The sequence below is a fragment of the Pseudophryne corroboree genome, chromosome 4, assembly GCF_028390025.1.
Source record: "Pseudophryne corroboree isolate aPseCor3 chromosome 4, aPseCor3.hap2, whole genome shotgun sequence".
In the NCBI taxonomy this organism is placed as follows: Eukaryota; Metazoa; Chordata; class Amphibia; order Anura; family Myobatrachidae; genus Pseudophryne; species Pseudophryne corroboree.
In genome coordinates this window covers 721,334,350-721,353,599 of record NC_086447.1, presented here as the reverse complement: position 1 = coordinate 721,353,599, position 19,250 = coordinate 721,334,350, and the positions used below count along the sequence as shown (strand labels likewise).

At 45.1% G+C, this 19,250-nt stretch overlaps 1 protein-coding gene across 7 annotated transcripts in view; it reads left to right on the top strand.

The window, feature by feature from the left end:
* The window catches only part of MAP4K3 (mitogen-activated protein kinase kinase kinase kinase 3), a 691,402-nt gene that overhangs the window by 293,512 nt on the left and 378,640 nt on the right, over positions 1-19,250 (top strand). For all 7 annotated transcript variants that reach the window (XM_063918040.1, XM_063918039.1, XM_063918038.1 and 4 more), the window contains exon 3: positions 11,329-11,419. In XM_063918040.1, coding sequence (XP_063774110.1) covers positions 11,329-11,419 — 91 coding nt within the window. The remainder of the gene's footprint in view (positions 1-11,328; positions 11,420-19,250) is intronic.

Here is a 19,250-nt window from a genome sequence, read left to right as displayed (position 1 = left end):
CGCAATGAGGTAGCTGTGTGAGTAAGATAAGCGACCCTAGTGGCCGACACAAACACCGGGCCCATCTAGGAGTGGCACTGCAGTGTCACGCAGGATGGCCCTTCCAAAAAACACTCCCCAAACAGCACATGACGCAAAGAAAAAAAGAGGCGCAATGAGGTAGCTGTGTGAGTAAGCTAAGCGACCCTAGTGGCCGACACAAACACCTGGCCCATCTAGGAGTGGCACTGCAGTGTCACGCAGGATGGCCCTTCCAAAAAACACTCCCCAAACAGCACATGACGCAAAGAAAAAAAGAGGCGCAATGAGGTAGCTGTGTGAGTAAGATAAGCGACCCTAGTGGCCGACACAAACACCGGGCCCATCTAGGAGTGGCACTGCAGTGTCACGCAGGATGGCCCTTCCAAAAAACACTCCCCAAACAGCACATGACGCAAAGAAAAAAAGAGGCGCAATGAGGTAGCTGTGTGAGTAAGATAAGCGACCCTAGTGGCCGACACAAACACCGGGCCCATCTAGGAGTGGCACTGCAGTGTCACGCAGGATGGCCCTTCCAAAAAACACTCCCCAAACAGCACATGACGCAAAGAAAAAAAGAGGCGCAATGAGGTAGCTGTGTGAGTAAGATAAGCGACCCTAGTGGCCGACACAAACACCTGGCCCATCTAGGAGTGGCACTGCAGTGTCACGCAGGATGGCCCTTCCAAAAAACACTCCCCAAACAGCACATGACGCAAAGAAAAAAAGAGGCGCAATGAGGTAGCTGTGTGAGTAAGATAAGCGACCCTAGTGGCCGACACAAACACCTGGCCCATCTAGGAGTGGCACTGCAGTGTCACGCAGGATGGCCCTTCCAAAAAACACTCCCCAAACAGCACATGACGCAAAGAAAAATTAAAGAAAAAAGAGGTGCAAGATGGAATTGTCCTTGGGCCCTCCCACCCACCCTTATGTTGTATAAACAGGACATGCACACTTTAACCAACCCATCATTTCAGTGACAGGGTCTGCCACACGACTGTGACTGAAATGACGGGTTGGTTTGGACCCCCACCAAAAAAGAAGCAATTAATCTCTCCTTGCACAAACTGGCTCTACAGAGGCAAGATGTCCACCTCATCATCATCCTCCGATATATCACCGTGTACATCCCCCTCCTCACAGATTATCAATTCGTCCCCACTGGAATCCACCATCTCAGCTCCCTGTGTACTTTGTGGAGGCAATTGCTGCTGGTCAATGTCTCCACGGAGGAATTGATTATAATTCATTTTAATGAACATCATCTTCTCCACATTTTCTGGAAGTAACCTCGTACGCCGATTGCTGACAAGGTGAGCGGCGGCACTAAACACTCTTTCGGAGTACACACTTGTGGGAGGGCAACTTAGGTAGAATAAAGCCAGTTTGTGCAAGGGCCTCCAAATTGCCTCTTTTTCCTGCCAGTATAAGTACGGACTGTGTGACGTGCCTACTTGGATGCGGTCACTCATATAATCCTCCACCATTCTTTCAATGGGGAGAGAATCATATGCAGTGACAGTAGACGACATGTCCGTAATCGTTGACAGGTCCTTCAGTCCGGACCAGATGTCAGCATCAGCAGTCGCTCCAGACTGCCCTGCATCACCGCCAGCGGGTGGGCTCGGAATTCTGAGCCTTTTCCTCGCACCCCCAGTTGCGGGAGAATGTGAAGGAGGAGATGTTGACAGGTCGCGTTCCGCTTGACTTGACAATTTTCTCACCAGCAGGTCTTTGAACCCCAGCAGACTTGTGTCTGCCGGAAAGAGAGATCCAAGGTAGGTTTTAAATCTAGGATCGAGCACGGTGGCCAAAATGTAGTGCTCTGATTTCAACAGATTGACCACCCGTGAATCCTTGTTAAGCGAATTAAGGGCTCCATCCACAAGTCCCACATGCGTAGCGGAATCGCTCCGTGTTAGCTCCTCCTTCAATGTCTCCAGCTTCTTCTGCAAAAGCCTGATGAGGGGAATGACCTGACTCAGGCTGGCAGTGTCTGAACTGACTTCACGTGTGGCAAGTTCAAAGGGCAGCAGAACCTTGCACAACGTTGAAATCATTCTCCACTGCGCTTGAGACAGGTGCATTCCACCTCCTATATCGTGCTGAATTGTATAGGCTTGAATGGCCTTTTGCTGCTCCTCCAACCTCTGAAGCATATAGAGGGTTGAATTCCACCTCGTTACCACTTCTTGCTTCAGATGATGGCAGGGCAGGTTCAGGCGTTTTTGGTGTTGCTCCAGTCTTCTGTACGTGGTGCCTGTACGCCGAAAGTGTCCCGCAATTCTTCTGGCCACCGACAGCATCTCTTGCACGCCCCTGTCGTTTTTTAAATAATTCTGCACCACCAAATTCAAGGTATGTGCAAAACATGGGACGTGCTGGAATTTGCCCAGATTTAATGCACACACAATATTGCTGGCGTTGTCCGATGCCACAAATCCACAGGAGAGTCCAATTGGGGTAAGCCATTCCGTGATGATCTTCCTCAGTTGCCGTAAGAGGTTTTCAGCTGTGTGCGTATTCTGGACACCGGTGATACAAAGCGTAGCCTGCCTAGGAAAGAGTTGGCGTTTGCGAGATGCTGCTACTGGTGCCGCCGCTGCTGTTCTTGCGGCGGGAGTCCATACATCTACCCAGTGGGCTGTCACAGTCATATAGTCCTGACCCTGCCCTGCTCCACTTGTCCACATGTCCGTGGTTAAGTGGACATTGGGTACAGCTGCATTTTTTAGGACACTGGTGACTCTTTTTCTGAGGTCTGTGTACATTTTCGGTATCGCCTGCCTAGAGAAATGGAACCTAGATGGTATTTGGTACCGGGGACACAGTACCTCCAACAAGTCTCTAGTTGGCTCTGCAGTAATGATGGATACCGGAACCACGTTTCTCACCACCCAGGATGCCAAGGCCTCAGTTATCCGCTTTGCAGCAGGATGACTGCTGTGATATTTCATCTTCCTCGCAAAGGACTGTTGGACAGTCAATTGCTTGGTGGAAGTAGTAAAAGTGGTCTTACGATTTCCCCTCTGGGATGACCATTGACTCCCAGCAGCAACAACAGCAGCGCCAGCAGCAGTAGGCGTTACACGCAAGGATGCATCGGAGGAATCCCAGGCAGGAGAGGAATCGTCAGAATTGCCAGTGACATGGCCTGCAGGACTATTGGCATTCCTGGGGAAGGAGGAAATTGACACTGAGGGAGTTGGTGGGGTGGTTTGCGTGAGCTTGGTTACAAGAGGAAGGGATTTACTTGTCAGTGGACTGCTTCCGCTGTCGCCCAAAGTTTTTGAACTTGTCACTGACTTATTATGAATGCGCTGCAGGTGACGTATAAGGGAGGATGTTCCGAGGTGGTTAACGTCCTTACCCCTACTTATTACAGCTTGACAAAGGCAACACACGGCTTGACAAATGTTGTCCGCATTTCTGTTGAAATACTTCCACACCGAAGAGCTGATTTTTTTGGTATTTTCACCAGGCATGTCAACGGCCATATTCCTCCCACGGACAACAGGTGTCTCCCCGGGTGCCTGACTTAAACAAACCACCTCACCATTAGAATCCTCCTTGTCAATTTCCTCCCCAGCGCCAGCAACACCCATATCCTCCTCATCCTGGTGTACTTCAACACTGACATCTTCAATCTGACTATCAGGAACTGGACTGCGGGTGCTCCTTCCAGCACTTGAAGGGGGCGTGCAAATGGTGGAAGGCGCATGCTCTTCACGTCCAGTGTTGGGAAGGTCAGGCATCGCAACCGACACAATTGGACTCTCCTTGTGGATTTGGGATTTCGAAGAACGCACAGTTCTTTGCGGTGCTTTTGCCAGCTTGAGTCTTTTCATTTTTCTAGCGAGAGGCTGAGTGCTTCCATCCTCATGTGAAGCTGAACCACTAGCCATGAACATAGGCCAAGGCCTCAGCCGTTCCTTGCCACTCCGTGTGGTAAATGGCATATTGGCAAGTTTACGCTTCTCCGACGACAATTTTATTTTAGATTTTGGAGTCCTTTTTTTACTGATATTTGGTGTTTTGGATTTTACATGCTCTGTACTATGACATTGGGCATCGGCCTTGGCAGACGACGTTGCTGGCATTTCATCGTCTCGGCCATGACTAGTGGCAGCAGCTTCAGCACGAGGTGGAAGTGGATCTTGATCTTTCCCTAATTTTGGAACCTCAACATTTTTGTTCTCCATATTTTAATAGGCACAACTAAAAGGCACCTCAGGTAAACAATGGAGATGGATGGATACTAGTATACTTATGGATGGACGAGCGACTGCCGACACAGAGGTAGCTACAGCCGTGGACTACCGTACTGTGTCTGCTGCTAATATAGACTGGATGATAATGAGATGAAATCAATATATATATATATATATATATATATATATATATAATATCACTAGTACTGCAGCCGGACAGGTATATATATTTATTATGTAATGACTGATGACGGACCTGCTGGACACTGTCAGCTCAGCAGCACCGCAGACTGCTACAGTAAGCTACTATAGTAGTATGTATAAAGAAGAAAGAAAAAAAAAACCATGGGTAGGTGGTATACAATTATGGATGGACGAGCGACTGCCGACACAGAGGTAGCTACAGCCGTGGACTACCGTACTGTGTCTGCTGCTAATATAGACTGGATGATAATGAGATGAAATCAATATATATATATATATAATATCACACTAGTACTGCAGCCGGACAGGTAGATATATTTATTATGTAATGACTGATGACGGACCTGCTGGACACTGTCAGCTCAGCGGCACCGCAGACTGCTACAGTAAGCTACTATAGTAGTATGTATAAAGAAGAAAGAAAAAAAAAAAAACACGGGTAGGTGGTATACAATTATGGATGGACGAGCGACTGCCGACACAGAGGTAGCTACAGCCGTGGACTACCGTACTGTGTCTGCTGCTAATATAGACTGGATGATAATGAGATGAAATCAATATATATATATATATATATAATATCACACTAGTACTGCAGCCGGACAGGTAGATATATTTATTATGTAATGACTGATGACGGACCTGCTGGACACTGTCAGCTCAGCAGCACCGCAGACTGCTACAGTAAGCTACTATAGTAGTATGTATAAAGAAGAAAGAAAGAAAAAAAAACCACGGGTAGGTGGTATACAATTATGGATGGACGAGCGACTGCCGACACAGAGGTAGCTACAGCCGTGGACTACCGTACTGTGTCTGCTGCTAATATAGACTGGATGATAATGAGATGAAATCAATATATATATATATATATATATATATATATATATATATATAATATCACTAGTACTGCAGCCGGACAGGTATATATATTTATTATGTAATGACTGATGACGGACCTGCTGGACACTGTCAGCTCAGCAGCACCGCAGACTGCTACAGTAAGCTACTATAGTAGTATGTATAAAGAAGAAGAAAGAAAAAAGAAAAAACGGGTAGGTGGTATACAATATTATATATATATTATATACAATTATATATATATATATATATATATTAAACTGGTGGTGATTATTAAACTGGTGGTCAGGTCACTGGTCACACTATCAGCAACTTGCAAGTAGTACTCCTAAGCAGACAATCACAATATATATTATACTGGTGGTCAGTGTGGTCACAATGGCAGTGTGGCACTCTGGCAGCAAAAGTGTGCACTGTACGTTATATGTACTCCTGAGTCCTGCTCTCAGACTCTAACTGCTCCCCACTGTCAGTGTCTCCCCCACAAGTCAGATATACATTATACAGTCACACTATCTATCTATCACTTCAGCAAGTAGTAGTACTCCTCCTAATGCTCCCCAAAATTACTACTGTGTCTCTCTCTACTGTCTCACTCTCTTCTCTATAAACGGAGAGGACGCCAGCCACGTCCTCTCCCTATGAATCTCAATGCACGTGTGAAAATGGCGGCGACGCGCGGCTCCTTATATAGAATCCGAGTCTCGCGATAGAATCCGAGCCTCGCGAGAATCCGACAGCGGGATGATGACGTTCGGGCGCGCTCGGGTTAACCGAGCAAGGCGGGAAGAGCCGAGTCGCTCGGCCCCGTGTAAAAAAAAATGAAGTTCGGGCAGGTTCGGATTCCGAGGAACCGAACCCGCTCATCTCTATACATGCCATAGAGAATTGAAGCTATTCTGGGGGCAAAGGGATACCTACCCAGTACTATAAAGGTGTATGTAAGAAAGTGGTTTCTGAGAGTATATTATCACTTTTGTTGTTACCTCATCCAACAACTATCTTTATTAAAGAGACTAAACTTTGATATAGTGAGATCTCCTCTTAATGTTCCATAAAAACTGTTTCACCTGTGTGCTCAGAGATTGTTTTTGTAGTGGTATAAACAGGGTCCTATGGAAAGATCTGCATATTAGGGCCATAAATGTTGAATCAAGAATAATAGAAAACAGGTGGCTAGATAAATCTGTGATCCAATATACATATTAATGGGGTTATTTTTTGTTCTAGTTTTTCATCCTCCCAGATCAACTGGCATCAAATATTTGACTGAACAGTGATGGTCATTTTAGAGCACTCATTTAATATGGTATAAGACCAAATTAGTTAAAAAACAAAGGCTAACCGGATTTTAGCAAGCTTTAAATTTAAATGAACCAAAATTTTCCCCTTAACCAAATTTTGTAACTTGTTTTGTATTGTGTTGTATGGCTCTCCTGTGGAAAATATACTGTGTTTTTAATGTGTGGGCACAGTAAAGTGTCCCTGAGTCTACAGGATTTTGCTGCTTGTTAGCTCTACAGACAAATAGCGTGGTTCATGCTTATAATGACTTCTTTTATTAATGTTTATAGTTGTCTTGATTATGGCTTAATCAGAAAATAATAAAGCAATACATACTATAATTATTTACTTCATCACATGGGATTTATTTATCTCCTGTGACAGTTGTATGACTATAACTCATAGGTTAACTATGTTGAATATACCCGTAAAGGCCTGTGGAATGTTTGGGGAAGCATGGTGTCATCTAGATTGTCCTGTGCCTTATCACATGGATGGGTTTATATTTTATTGAGGTCCAGAACCCTTGTCACAGTAATTTCAGATAAGATTAACAGATCAGATAAGGTTTTATGGCATCCTCCAGATACTGTGAATATAGAAGATACTGTGACCATCCCAGGTATTATATATCAATGCATTACTGCCTATAAATCCATATTTAAAAGGATCGCTGTCTGTATTTATAAGAAGGGACTAATTTCATCAACCATTGGTACCAGCCTTAAAATGAAATAGGTAAATTATCCTCCCAGGACTCCAGATATTATGTTCATGTTTCATGGTGTATGTTTGTAAATTAATTTTCTTTTGACTAGACTTATTATGATTTCCCCAATAGGCTATTTAATTAATGTAATTGCTCTCTAAAGTTGAGTAAACCTATTAGCGTAGACACAGACTTTTTTTTTTTTTTTATAGCAATTTCACAGTAAGATGTTGCTACTCGTTTACTAACCTTAAATTCATATGCATTTCTTGGTACGGGTGTAGCATGGCTGACCGGCGGTCTCCTGACCGCCGGTCAGCTTACCGACACCGGGATCCCGGCAGCATACCGACGCCGGGATCCCGGCGGGGAGGGGCGAGTGCAGCAAGCCCCTTGCGGGCTCGCTGCGCTCGCCACGCTGCGGGCTTGGTGGCGACCTGCGGTCGCCACGGGTTCTATTCCCACTCTATGGGTGTCGTGGACACCCACGAGTGGAAATAGTCCCTATTGGTCGGCATGCCAACCATCGGGAAAGTGAGCCGCGCTGCGCTCGCCACGCTGCGGGCTTGGTGGCGACCTGCGGTCGCCACAGGTTCTATTCCCACTCTATGGGTGTCGTGGACACCCACGAGTGGAAATAGTCCCTATTGGTCGGCATGCCGACCATCGGGAAAGTGAGCCGTCGGGCTCGTGGAGGAGGTCATGTGACTGTCGGTCAGCTGACCGGCGGTCACATGAATACCACCCCTTGGTACTATTGTGCATTTGTAGATATTTGTGCAATACGTGAATTTTATCAGTACTCGTTCAAAAATTCAACTTGTATTTGTGTATGGGCTTTAATCTCATAGCTATGCCCGTAAATATAATTGTACTACGAGGAACATCGACAGTTAGGGTAGCCGTATGGCTACGCATATTGGACACTAAAGTAGCGATGCAGACGCTATGTTTTTGTATGGGCATGATTGCAGCTGATGGCATATATATGCCAAGAAAACAGCCATGACACCCCTGCGTACTTGCTGCCACTCCCCGTTACTTCTCCAAAACGGTCCCTTCCTGTCAATCACTGCAATAAAAATCTCAGTGTGCGCGTGATCGCAACAGCACCTTGGCACGTGCACAGTATTATCACAGCAAATGCGCAGTCTGCCGATAACCGCTCGGTTGCGTAAACATCGGCATTGCGTGCAGACATGACATAGGCGCAATGTTAGCAAGACAGAAAGTGCCTGATAGAGGGTAATTTATGGTGAAAATAAAATATGGATGTAAAAATTGTGTATTTATGTCCATATGCCAAGTCATTTACATTTGTATCTGTGTAATGGCTCCGAAAATATTGAATGCCAGTGCAGTATGGATCTTTTATTACAGTAGCTCCTAACCTTACTAGGTTATTTATGAATCTAAGCCACTGGTCTATAACAAAAATTTCTTCCCAAGCCTCTTCGGTGTGGTTAGGAAGATGGGAGGTAGTAACACAGAAATGTATTCTTGTCATAATGGGGGTAATTCTGAGTTGATCGCAGCAGGAACTTTGGTGGTAATTCCAAGTTGATTGCAGCTGGATTTTTGATAGCAACTGGGCAAAACCATGTGCACTGCAGGGGAGGCAGATATAACATGTGCAGAGAGAGTTTGATTTGGGTGTGGTTTGTTCAATCTGCAATCTAATTTGCAGTGTAAAAATAAAACAGCCAGTATTTACCCTGCACAGAAACAATATAACCCACCCAAATCTAAATCTTTCTGCACATGTTATATATGCCTCCCCTGCAGTGCACATGGTTTTGCCCAGTTGCTATCAAAAATCCTGCTGCTATCAACTTGGAATTACCCCCTTTGTTAGCAATTGGGCAAAACCATGTGCACTGCAGGAGAGCAGATATAACATTTGCAGAGAGAGTTAGATTTGGGTGTGGTGAGTTCAATCTGCAATCTAAATTGCAGTGTAAAAATAAAGCAGCCAGTATTTACCCTGCACAGAAACAAAATAACCCACCCAAATCTAACTCTCTCTGCAGATGTTATATCTGCCTCCCCTGCAGTGAACATGGTTTTGCCCAATTGCTAAAAAATGTCCTGCTGCGATCACCTTGGAATTACCCCCAATGTGAATAAGACCTTTAAACTAATATATATGCAAAAAACAAACCATACAAATAAGATTTAAAACAATAGTTAAACTTTTAAAGTTCTTACTTAGCAACCCTGATGTTATGCTTGTCTAGGCGATGCTATCATGTGTTTACTTTTATTAGCAACAAAAAATATATACAAAATCTAACATTTGAAAATAAAGGTAAAAAGATTTGCAAGATTTCCAGTACTATGTCCTGCGTGAAATAACCAAATATTTTCTATTTATTAACATAATATCAACATACAGAAATTATATTCATTAGTCTAAAACAGTGGTTCTCAAACCTTGTCCTCAGGACCCCATATAGTTTTCCAGGTTACCCAGCAGGTGCACAGGTGTAGTCATTACTCACTGACACATTTCAAAAGATCCACAAGTGGAGCTCATTATTTCACTTGTGATTCTGTGAAGAGACCTGGAAAACATGAACTGTTTGGGGTCCTGATGGCCGCGTTTGAGAACCTATGGTCTAAAATATTTTGCTTGGATCTTTTACATAGCTAGGCAGTGTTTGACAGTAGATCTCTTTTTATCAGTCTCAACAGAAAACAGTTCTTATTATATCAACGAGGCGCTGTCTGTATTGCACAGATGCATGTTTATGAGTATGAGATTCTAATTGAGCCTCAGACTGATTATTCTGGCTAGGATATTGAGGTGGTATATATATATACAGTAACTTCTTTAGGAACAAGAAAGTCCCAATCACATTTCACTTATTAGAGCAAAAATTGTATCAACAATTTACAGGTTCTGTGTTCAGTTTGCCAGTCAGTTTGTCGTTGGGTAGTTCGGAATAGCACGCTTTGTCGAGTACGGTAAATTTCCTTTTTGGAAGTATTACATGTATGTGGAGTATAAAGCGTTCTTATTCATTACCTGAGAATAGAGATCCTAATCCTGCTATCACATTATGCCGTTGCTGACGTGTTTCATTGACTTTCATCATCCCACCATGTTGTCCTGGTGTGCTGTCCAGTCGGTAGACCCTGTTGATGTCACTTACCATGCAGTCACTCCTCTAACAGGCGGAAGGCTTCCAAAACAGTGACTGTCTCATCACCAGATCCCTGGGGTCTCATTGACAGTTGAGGTCTTTACATGTACGTAGGCTGTAAGATTATAGCAGTGATTAAAAGACAAATGGAATTTGTCACAGTTCTAAAGCTAATTTTATCAAAAATGCTATGCATGTTAACGACTGTACATTGCAATTAAGCTTTTACTCAGCCTGGATTAATAGTGTTAGGTTTTTCAATACTACATGACAGGTACTCTTTAAAACAGTATGTGGATAACAATAAATGATTACAGTGAAGAGCTGTGAAAGTAGAAGTGGATGTATATGGAAAATGAATAAACTAAAAAATAAAAACATAATAACCGTAACTGCAGCCAGCATCAAAATTGTGTGGCATTTAGTCAGCTCATACAATGTTATTTCACTCTGCAGACACTAGCGGCTCATTGTTTTGTAGTTTGGCAGAAAAGCCGTTGTGGTTTTTTTTTTTTTTCCAATTTAATTTTTTTGTTTTTAAACCTAGCTTAGGGCCGAGTACAGAATTATCTTTCCACTCTTTTGATGAAAACATTTTTTTTTATAAAAGATGACACAGTAATTATACTGTGAATGTCTTTACACTGAGCCCTAATTCAAAAGAACACATAACTATTTAATTATTAAAGAATATTTTCTTTATTTTATTTTATGTCTCCTCTCAATAGGATTTGAAACAGCATACATTTTTGTATTTATTTCATATACTTTCTATGATCTTTGTGCTCTCTATGTAATTTTTGTTTTAACATATTTATGTATTTTGAAATTAATTTGAAGATAAAAACAAATTGATGTTATCCATCCTCATTCTTTCTGCAATCTTTTACAGGAGAAGACTTTGCGGTGGTGCAGCGGGAGATTATAATGATGAAAGACTGCAAGCATACAAACATCGTGGCTTACTTCGGCAGCTACCTGAGGTAGAGTATTAGCTGCATCAATATTTAAAATGCAACAGACTATCGAAACTATATTTGTAACATAATTGGTGGTTGCACTTAAAGAGACGTTAAACTTTAAATAGATACCGTTTGTATTTGTAGTCTATGCTTTTAAATCTAAAAGCATGATCAATGTCACAATGTTATTTCTCTCGGTTCTATTGATTTTTATTCACTGTGGAGATCTACTAATAGTTGATTTTTCAACTTTTTCTAAATCTATCAAAAAAGACAACAACAAAAACAACAGGAATTTTGTCGCCCAACTCTCTTATCTATGAGGTAGTGATTTTTTTTGCAATTTCTTTCTACTCAAATAGGTGAATTCACCAGCACTTATTAAATATCCTTGTACTTTTGATTAATTTGAAGGTGCCCATTAATTACATTGGTATTTCAACCCCATTGAAATAAATGGGAAAAGCTCCAACTAATTTATTTTCTCTGTATTTCAATTTCCCTAGCAAGTCCCTTATGCTTTGAGAGGCAGGTTAGGGACTTAAATATGTATAAGTACAGTAAAGGGTTGACTTGCAAATGCAAGTTATCTACTCCCCTTTCTCATGCGTTTTATTTTGGGATTACATGTAGCTGTTAACATGCTTTTGTGAGGTATATCTTTGCTCATGTGTAAGTCTAATATTTAAGTTGATAGAACTAGTTTGTCTCTAGATGCATCTATGCTCTCTTGTTTTTCTACAAATATAAAAGTGCAAATGTACAGGCACATCCTAGATAATAAGTAAAGGATCATCTTTATATGCATCTCTAAATGAGGTCCTGTATGTTTCAAAAATAATCTGATAATACATGGCAGACCTTGATCAATATCTGTGTTTCTAGATGAACAATATTTTCATGTTACATGGCAGACCTTGATCAATATCTGTGTTTCTAGATGAACAATATTTTCATGTAATTGTTAAAATCAGATCCACGTTTTTGTAATTCAAGTTTCAGGAATAGTTAAATTCAAAAACGTTGAAACAGTTTGAGATATTATTGAATTGAACAGATTCAATGACTATTAATACTTTCACATAACATTTTTCAGCAGACCATGTTTCAACAAAATAACGTAGCTTGTGTTCAGTTTCATATTTCAGTGTTCACTTTTAATTAGCAGAATGTAATTTTTTTTTCTTTCTGCTGCGGGGTACAGTGGGCTCCACAAGGAATTAAATCGGAGTGTAGAGTAGGATCTTGATCCGAGGCACCAACAGGCTCAAAGCTTTTGACTGTTCCCAAGATGCACAGCGCTTCCTCCTCTATAACCCCGCCTCCATGCCAGTGAGCTCAGTTTGTAAGTTGATGCCTTGCAGTATGCAGGCACTTTACAGGTGGCTGCCTTAAGCAGCGTTTTTCAAAGTAATTTTAAAGACTGAACAGTGGATTCTGTTTGAAGACTTCAAGGGCTGCTGCTAGTAAAGTCTTAGAGACTTTTCAACTTGCAGTTCCATCACCCCCAGCGGCGCTGTATATTCCCGCGCCGGGGTTGCCGGGTCACTGCAGCGGAGACTAAGGCTTCTTCCTAACTGAGTCACACACACGCCGCTGTCTCTGGGATCGCGGGGCCGCAGACAAGTTGGAGGTAAAGGGCTCCTGTGCCGCACTTTACCGCGATCCAGCGGGTCGCGCGCGCACTGATTACTGGGCAGCTTGCTCCACTAGCCACCAGGGTATTGTCTTGGGCACAGGTCAGGGGGATTTAGTACAATTCCCCCGTTTTTTGTTCTGCCCGCACACCCGGTGGGGATGCCAGCAGGGGGAGCAGGCCAGACCTGAGGCCCCTCCCCCCAGCCCCAGGGCGCCATTTTTACAATGTTCCCGCCCTGGAGCTGCCTCCTTCTCCTTCACTCCTGGTCAGCGGCCATTACAGCTTGAGCCTTGCTGTTTCTTGGATTTCTGGGGCAAATCCTCCTCTGTGGAACTGCCTGACTGCCAGTGCTGTGCTTCCTACAGGACACTTGAGTATTCCACCTGTCACTGGGACTGTGTTAGTTAAGAAAGAGTGCATACCTTTAGGGTTGTGTGGTACAAACACCCTGTGATAAACATCCAGTGCTTACTGTGTTTGTTATATCTATAGTTATCACATATAGCCATACTGAGTATTACTTTGTATTGCTAGTCCAGTGCAGTTTATGGTACATCATTTCTGCATGGTACACTTGTGACAATATATCTGTGTGTGTGCATGTAGCTGCTGCGTGGATGCCTTATTGAAGGGTATTTCACTCAGCGTGCTATTCCTATATTGCTATACCTGAGGGGGCCAAGTGTTTCAGGTTTTTCTATTTTCAATGTAGGATTATATCACAAGATATACTGTCGGGGTATTTTTGCTTGTGATTTATAGTCACCATATATTCTGTATCTATTGAACCTCCGGTCTGTGCCGTCTGAGAGCTCTTGCTAGGTATAGTGCTGCTACACCTTGTACCGGGTTGCCCATTATTGTGTACATAGTTATGTCTGCTACACGTGGCAACGACATTGGGGCCTCTCCCACACTGCATGGTAGTGAGGCCGCTGACGCAACGGAGGATAATTTAGCAGTTGAGAGTTCAGGTTCAGGGGGTTCATTACCCCCCAGTGGGTCAGTAGCGCTTGGGGCATCACAGGATCTGCCTTAGGCTACATTCTCCACATTGCTAAGAAGGCTTGTGACTAAATTGACGCCCCCTGTGGGACCACCTGTGCCACTACAGCAGTTTATGGTCCCTGCCGTGAACCCTCCATGGGCGGATCAGCTTTCCACTCAGCTGCAGCATTTGAACCAATCTATGCCTAAATCTAAGTCTCACTCTCGCCCGCCTAAGACTTAATCGTCTTCTAAATGGGCCATTACCTCCTCCCAATCCACGGCTTTAACCGACACGTCCTCTGAGGAGGAAGGTGCATATACTGACCACACTGACGCTGACGTTTCAAATGGGGAAGGAAAGTCATCCGTGGATGTCCCAGATTTGATTGAAGCGATTCGGCTCATTCTTCAAGTGTCTGATGATTCTGAGCCTGAAACTGTCTCCAAGAAACCGAATAGGTTTAAGCGTAAGAAGGTGGTTAAACAGGTTTTACCCTACTCTAAACACCTGGTTGACATACATCAGGAATCCTGTGAAAATCCGGGGACAAAGTTTGCACAGAATAAGAGACTGTTGGCTCGCTATCCTCTCTCTGCGGAGGTGTGTAAAAATTGGGAAACCCCACCGCCTGTAGATTCTCATGTGGCGCGTATGGTTGTTTCCTCTGCTCTGCCAGTATCTACCGTCACCTCTCTGAAGGAACCGACGGATAGACGTGTGGAGGGCTGTTTAAAAGCGATTTATACCCTAACGGGGGCTGTGCATAGGCCAACAATTGCAGCGACTTGGGCTGCTGAAGCTGTTGAGGCATGGGCTCAGGAACTCGAGGCGGAACTGTCTGCCGACGCGTCTGAGCATGCTCGACAATGTCTCTTATATATTGCCACGGCTTCTTTGTACCTTAAGGAGGCGGCCTCCGATGCCGGGGTGCTTGTGGCCAAGGCTGCTACTGCGTCCGTCTTGGCCAGACGTATCCTTTGGTTGAGATCCTGGTCGGTGGATTTGGATTCAAAGAAAACCCTGGAGGTGCTTCCTTTCAAAGGAGACATTCTCTTTGGAGAAGACCTAAATAAGATTGTGGCTGATCTGGCACCAGCTAAAACAGCTTGCCTGCCTAGTACGGCTCCTTCCGCACAGAAGGCTTAAAGTACTTTCCCTCGGCCCTTTCGTACTCCAGGTAAAGCAAAAGGTCAGGCATACCCAAAACAAGCTCGTGCTTTCAGACCAAACAAGCCCAGACCAAAGCGTGCTTCCAAAACTGACAAGCTTGACGCATGACGAGGCGGGCCTCCCTCTGGTGGATCCCAGGGTGGGGTGCCGACTTCTAGGTTTTGCCCAGGAATGGTTGAAGACCACTTCAGATGCCTTGTCGAGGGAAGTCGTCGCTCGAGGTTACGCCTTACCCTACAAGAATCGTCCCCCACAGTGGTACATTCCCTCCTGGTCACAGGAGTGGTGGTACAGGTGCCTCTGGCTCAGAGAGGCAAGGGGTACTATTCCATGCTGTTCTCTAGTCCCGAAACCGAACAGGTCCTCGTGGCCCATTCTCAATCTGAAGTCCTTAAACAAGCATGTGCGGGTCTCCAAGTTTTGTATGGAAACTCTGCGCTCTATTGTTCTGGCCATGGAGCCTGAGGACTATATGGTCTCCCTGGACATACAGGATTCCTACCTGCATATTCCTATTGCGGTTTCTCATCAACAGTACCTGCGGTTTGCAGTGGGCAACCTTCATTACCAATTTCGAGCATTACCCTTTGGTTTGACAATGGCTCCCCGAGTTTTCACCAAAGTAATGGCGGTCATGATGGCTACACTCCGCCGTCAAGGGGTCAGGATCCTACCGTACTTGGACGATTTGTTGATCCTGGCAAATTCACCAGAACTGTGTCATCTCAATCTGACGGTCCAATGCATGACAGCCTACGGATGGCTGATCAACTGGAAAAAAGTCCTCCCTGGTTCCTGCTCCGAGCATGTTACATCTGGGAGCGTTATTGGACACTCACAACCAATGGTTGTTCCTGTCTCAGGAGAAAGTCCTGGAGCTTCAGGACAGGATTCGATGCTTCCTATCTCGTCCGCGAGTGTCGATTCATTCGGCAATGCAAGTGCTAGGTCTCATGGTGTCGGCTTTCAACATGGTGGCGTATGCTCAGTTCCACTCTCACCCTCTGCAGAAGTTAATTCTGATTAAGTGGGACGGCCTGCCTCACCGGATAAGATCTCACATGATCTCATTATCTCCGGAGGTCCGCCTGTCACTGAGCTGGTGTCTGCAGGACCATCAATTGAGCAGGGGCCGTCCGTTCTGGATATCCGACTGGGTCCTACTGACAACGGATGCCAGTCTGAGGGGTTGGGGCGCGGTGTTGGAACAACACTCTCTTCAGGGTCGGTGGACCAAGGAGGAGGCTCTACTTCCGATAAATATTCTGGAACTGCGGGCAGTGTTCAATGCATTGACACTGGCCCAGCATCTCATACAGAACAGAACAGACCTGTTACAATCGGACAACGCCACCACGGTGGCATACATAAATCATCAGGGTGGCACTCGAAGCCGAATGGCAATGAGGGAAGTATCACTGATTCTTCAGTGGGCAGAACGCCATCTGCCGGCCATATTAGCAGTGTTCATTCCGGGCGTTCTGAACTGGGAGGCGGACTATCTCAGTCGTCAGGACATGCACGCCGGAGAATGGAGCCTACATCCGGAGGTGTTTCAACTTCTCGTGGACAAGTGGGGCCTCCCAGATCTGGACCTGATGGCGTCTCAACACAATCACAAGGTTCCGGTCTTCGGAGCAAGGACAAGGGATCCTCAAGCAGCGTTCGTGGATGCTCTGTCAATCTCATGGAACTTTTGGCTGCCATACGTGTTCCCTCCGGTGTTACTCCTGCCCAGAGTAATACAGAAGTTCAAGCAAGAAGGAGGAAACCTACTTCTGCTAGCTCCAGCGTTGCCTAGACGGCACTGGTTCTCTGATCTACAGGGCCTCTCGCTAGATTGTCCCCTTCTACTTCCACAACGACCAGACCTCCTCGTTCAGGGCCCTTGTGTTTTCCAGGACTCAGCCCGACTGTCTTTGACGGCATGGCTCTTGAAGCTTCTGTCCTGAGGTCCAAGGGTTTTTCTGAGGCGGTCATTCAAACTATGTTGAAGGCCCGTAAGCCAGCTTCCGCTCGGATTTACCTTAGGGTCTGGAATGCTTACTTTACTTGGTGTGCATCTCACAACGATGACGTTTTCAAGTTTAGCACGGCCAAACTGTTGGCCTTCCTACAACATGGCCTGGACTTAGGCCTGCATCTGGCCTCCCTCAAGGTTCACATTTCTGCCTTGTCGGTTTGGTTTCAGAGAAAGATTGCCACCCTACTTGATGTCCATACATTCACTCAGGATTCAGCCTCCTTATGTGCCTCCTGTGGCCCTTTTGGACTTGTCGGTCATTTTGGAGGCCTTGCAATTGTCTCTGTTTGAGCCTCTTGCCTCTGCTGACCTTAAGTGGCTTTCCCTTAAGGTCCTATTCTTGCTGGCTATTGCTACAGCTAGAAGGGACTCTGACTTGAGTGCCTTATCCTGCATGTCTCCGTATTTGATATTTCATCGTGACCGGGCGGTTCTTCGGACGCGGCCTGGTTATCTGCCTAAAGTGGTGTCTTCTTTCCACCTTAACCAGGAGATTGTGATTCCGGCCTTTAATTCTCCTGAGATGTCTCCCAAAGAACAGTCTTTGGATGTGGTATGGGCTCTCCGTATCTATGTGAAGAGAACTTCCTCTGTAAGGAAATCCGATTCTCTTTTTGTGTTGTTTGGTTTTCACAAGTGTGGCTGGCCTGCTTCCAAGCAGACTCTGGCTAGATGGATTAGAATGGTGATTGCACATGCTTATGTACAGGCTGGTCGTCCAGCTCCTGCTACCATTAAGGCCCATTCTACTTGGTTGGTTGGACCTTCTTGAGCGGCCCACCGTGGTGCGACCCTTGAACAGTTGTGCAAGGCGGCTACGTGGTCCTCAGGGAACATGATTATAAGGTTCTATGCCTTCGATACCGCCGCTTCTCAGGATGCTTCCTTTAGACGCCGGGTTCTTATTAGAGATGAGCGCCTGAAATTTTTCGGGTTTTGTGTTTTGGTTTTGGGTTCGGTTCCGCGGCCGTGTTTTGGGTTCGAACGCGTTTTGGCAAAACCTCACCGAATTTTTTTTGTCGGATTCGGGTGTGTTTTGGATTCGGGTGTTTTTTTCAAAAAACACTAAAAAACAGCTTAAATCATAGAATTTGGGGGTCATTTTGATCCCAAAGTATTATTAACCTCAAAAACCATAATTTACACTCATTTTCAGTCTATTCTGAATACCTCACACCTCACAATATTATTTTTAGTCCTAAAATTTGCACCGAGGTCGCTGTGTGAGTAAGATAAGCGACCCTAGTGGCCGACACAAACACCGGGCCCATCTAGGAGTGGCACTGCAGTGTCACGCAGGATGTCCCTTCCAAAAAACCCTCCCCAAACAGCACATGACGCAAAGAAAAAAAGAGGCGCAATGAGGTAGCTGTGTGAGTAAGATTAGCGACCCTAGTGGCCGACACAAACACCGGGCCCATCTAGGAGTGGCACTGCAGTGTCACGCAGGATGGCCCTTCCAAAAAACCCTCCCCAAACAGCACATGACGCAAAGAAAAAAAGAGGCGCAATGAGGTAGCTGTGTGAGTAAGATTAGCGACCCTAGTGGCCGACACAAACACCGGGCCCATCTAGGAGTGGCACTGCAGTGTCACGCAGGATGTCCCTTCCAAAAAACCCTCCCCAAACAGCACATGACGCAAAGAAAAAAAGAGGCGCAATGAGGTAGCTGACTGTGTGAGTAAGATTAGCGACCCTAGTGGCCGACACAAACACCGGGCCCATCTAGGAGTGGCACTGCAGTGTCACGCAGGATGTCCCTTCCAAAAAACCCTCCCCAATCAGCACATGATGCAAAGAAAAAGAAAAGAAAAAAGAGGTGCAAGATGGAATTGTCCTTGGGCCCTCCCACCCACCCTTATGTTGTATAAACAAAACAGGACATGCACACTTTAACCAACCCATCATTTCAGTGACAGGGTCTGCCACACGACTGTGACTGATATGACGGGTTGGTTTGGACCCCCCCCAAAAAAGAAGCAATTAATCTCTCCTTGCACAAACTGGCTCTACAGAGGCAAGATGTCCA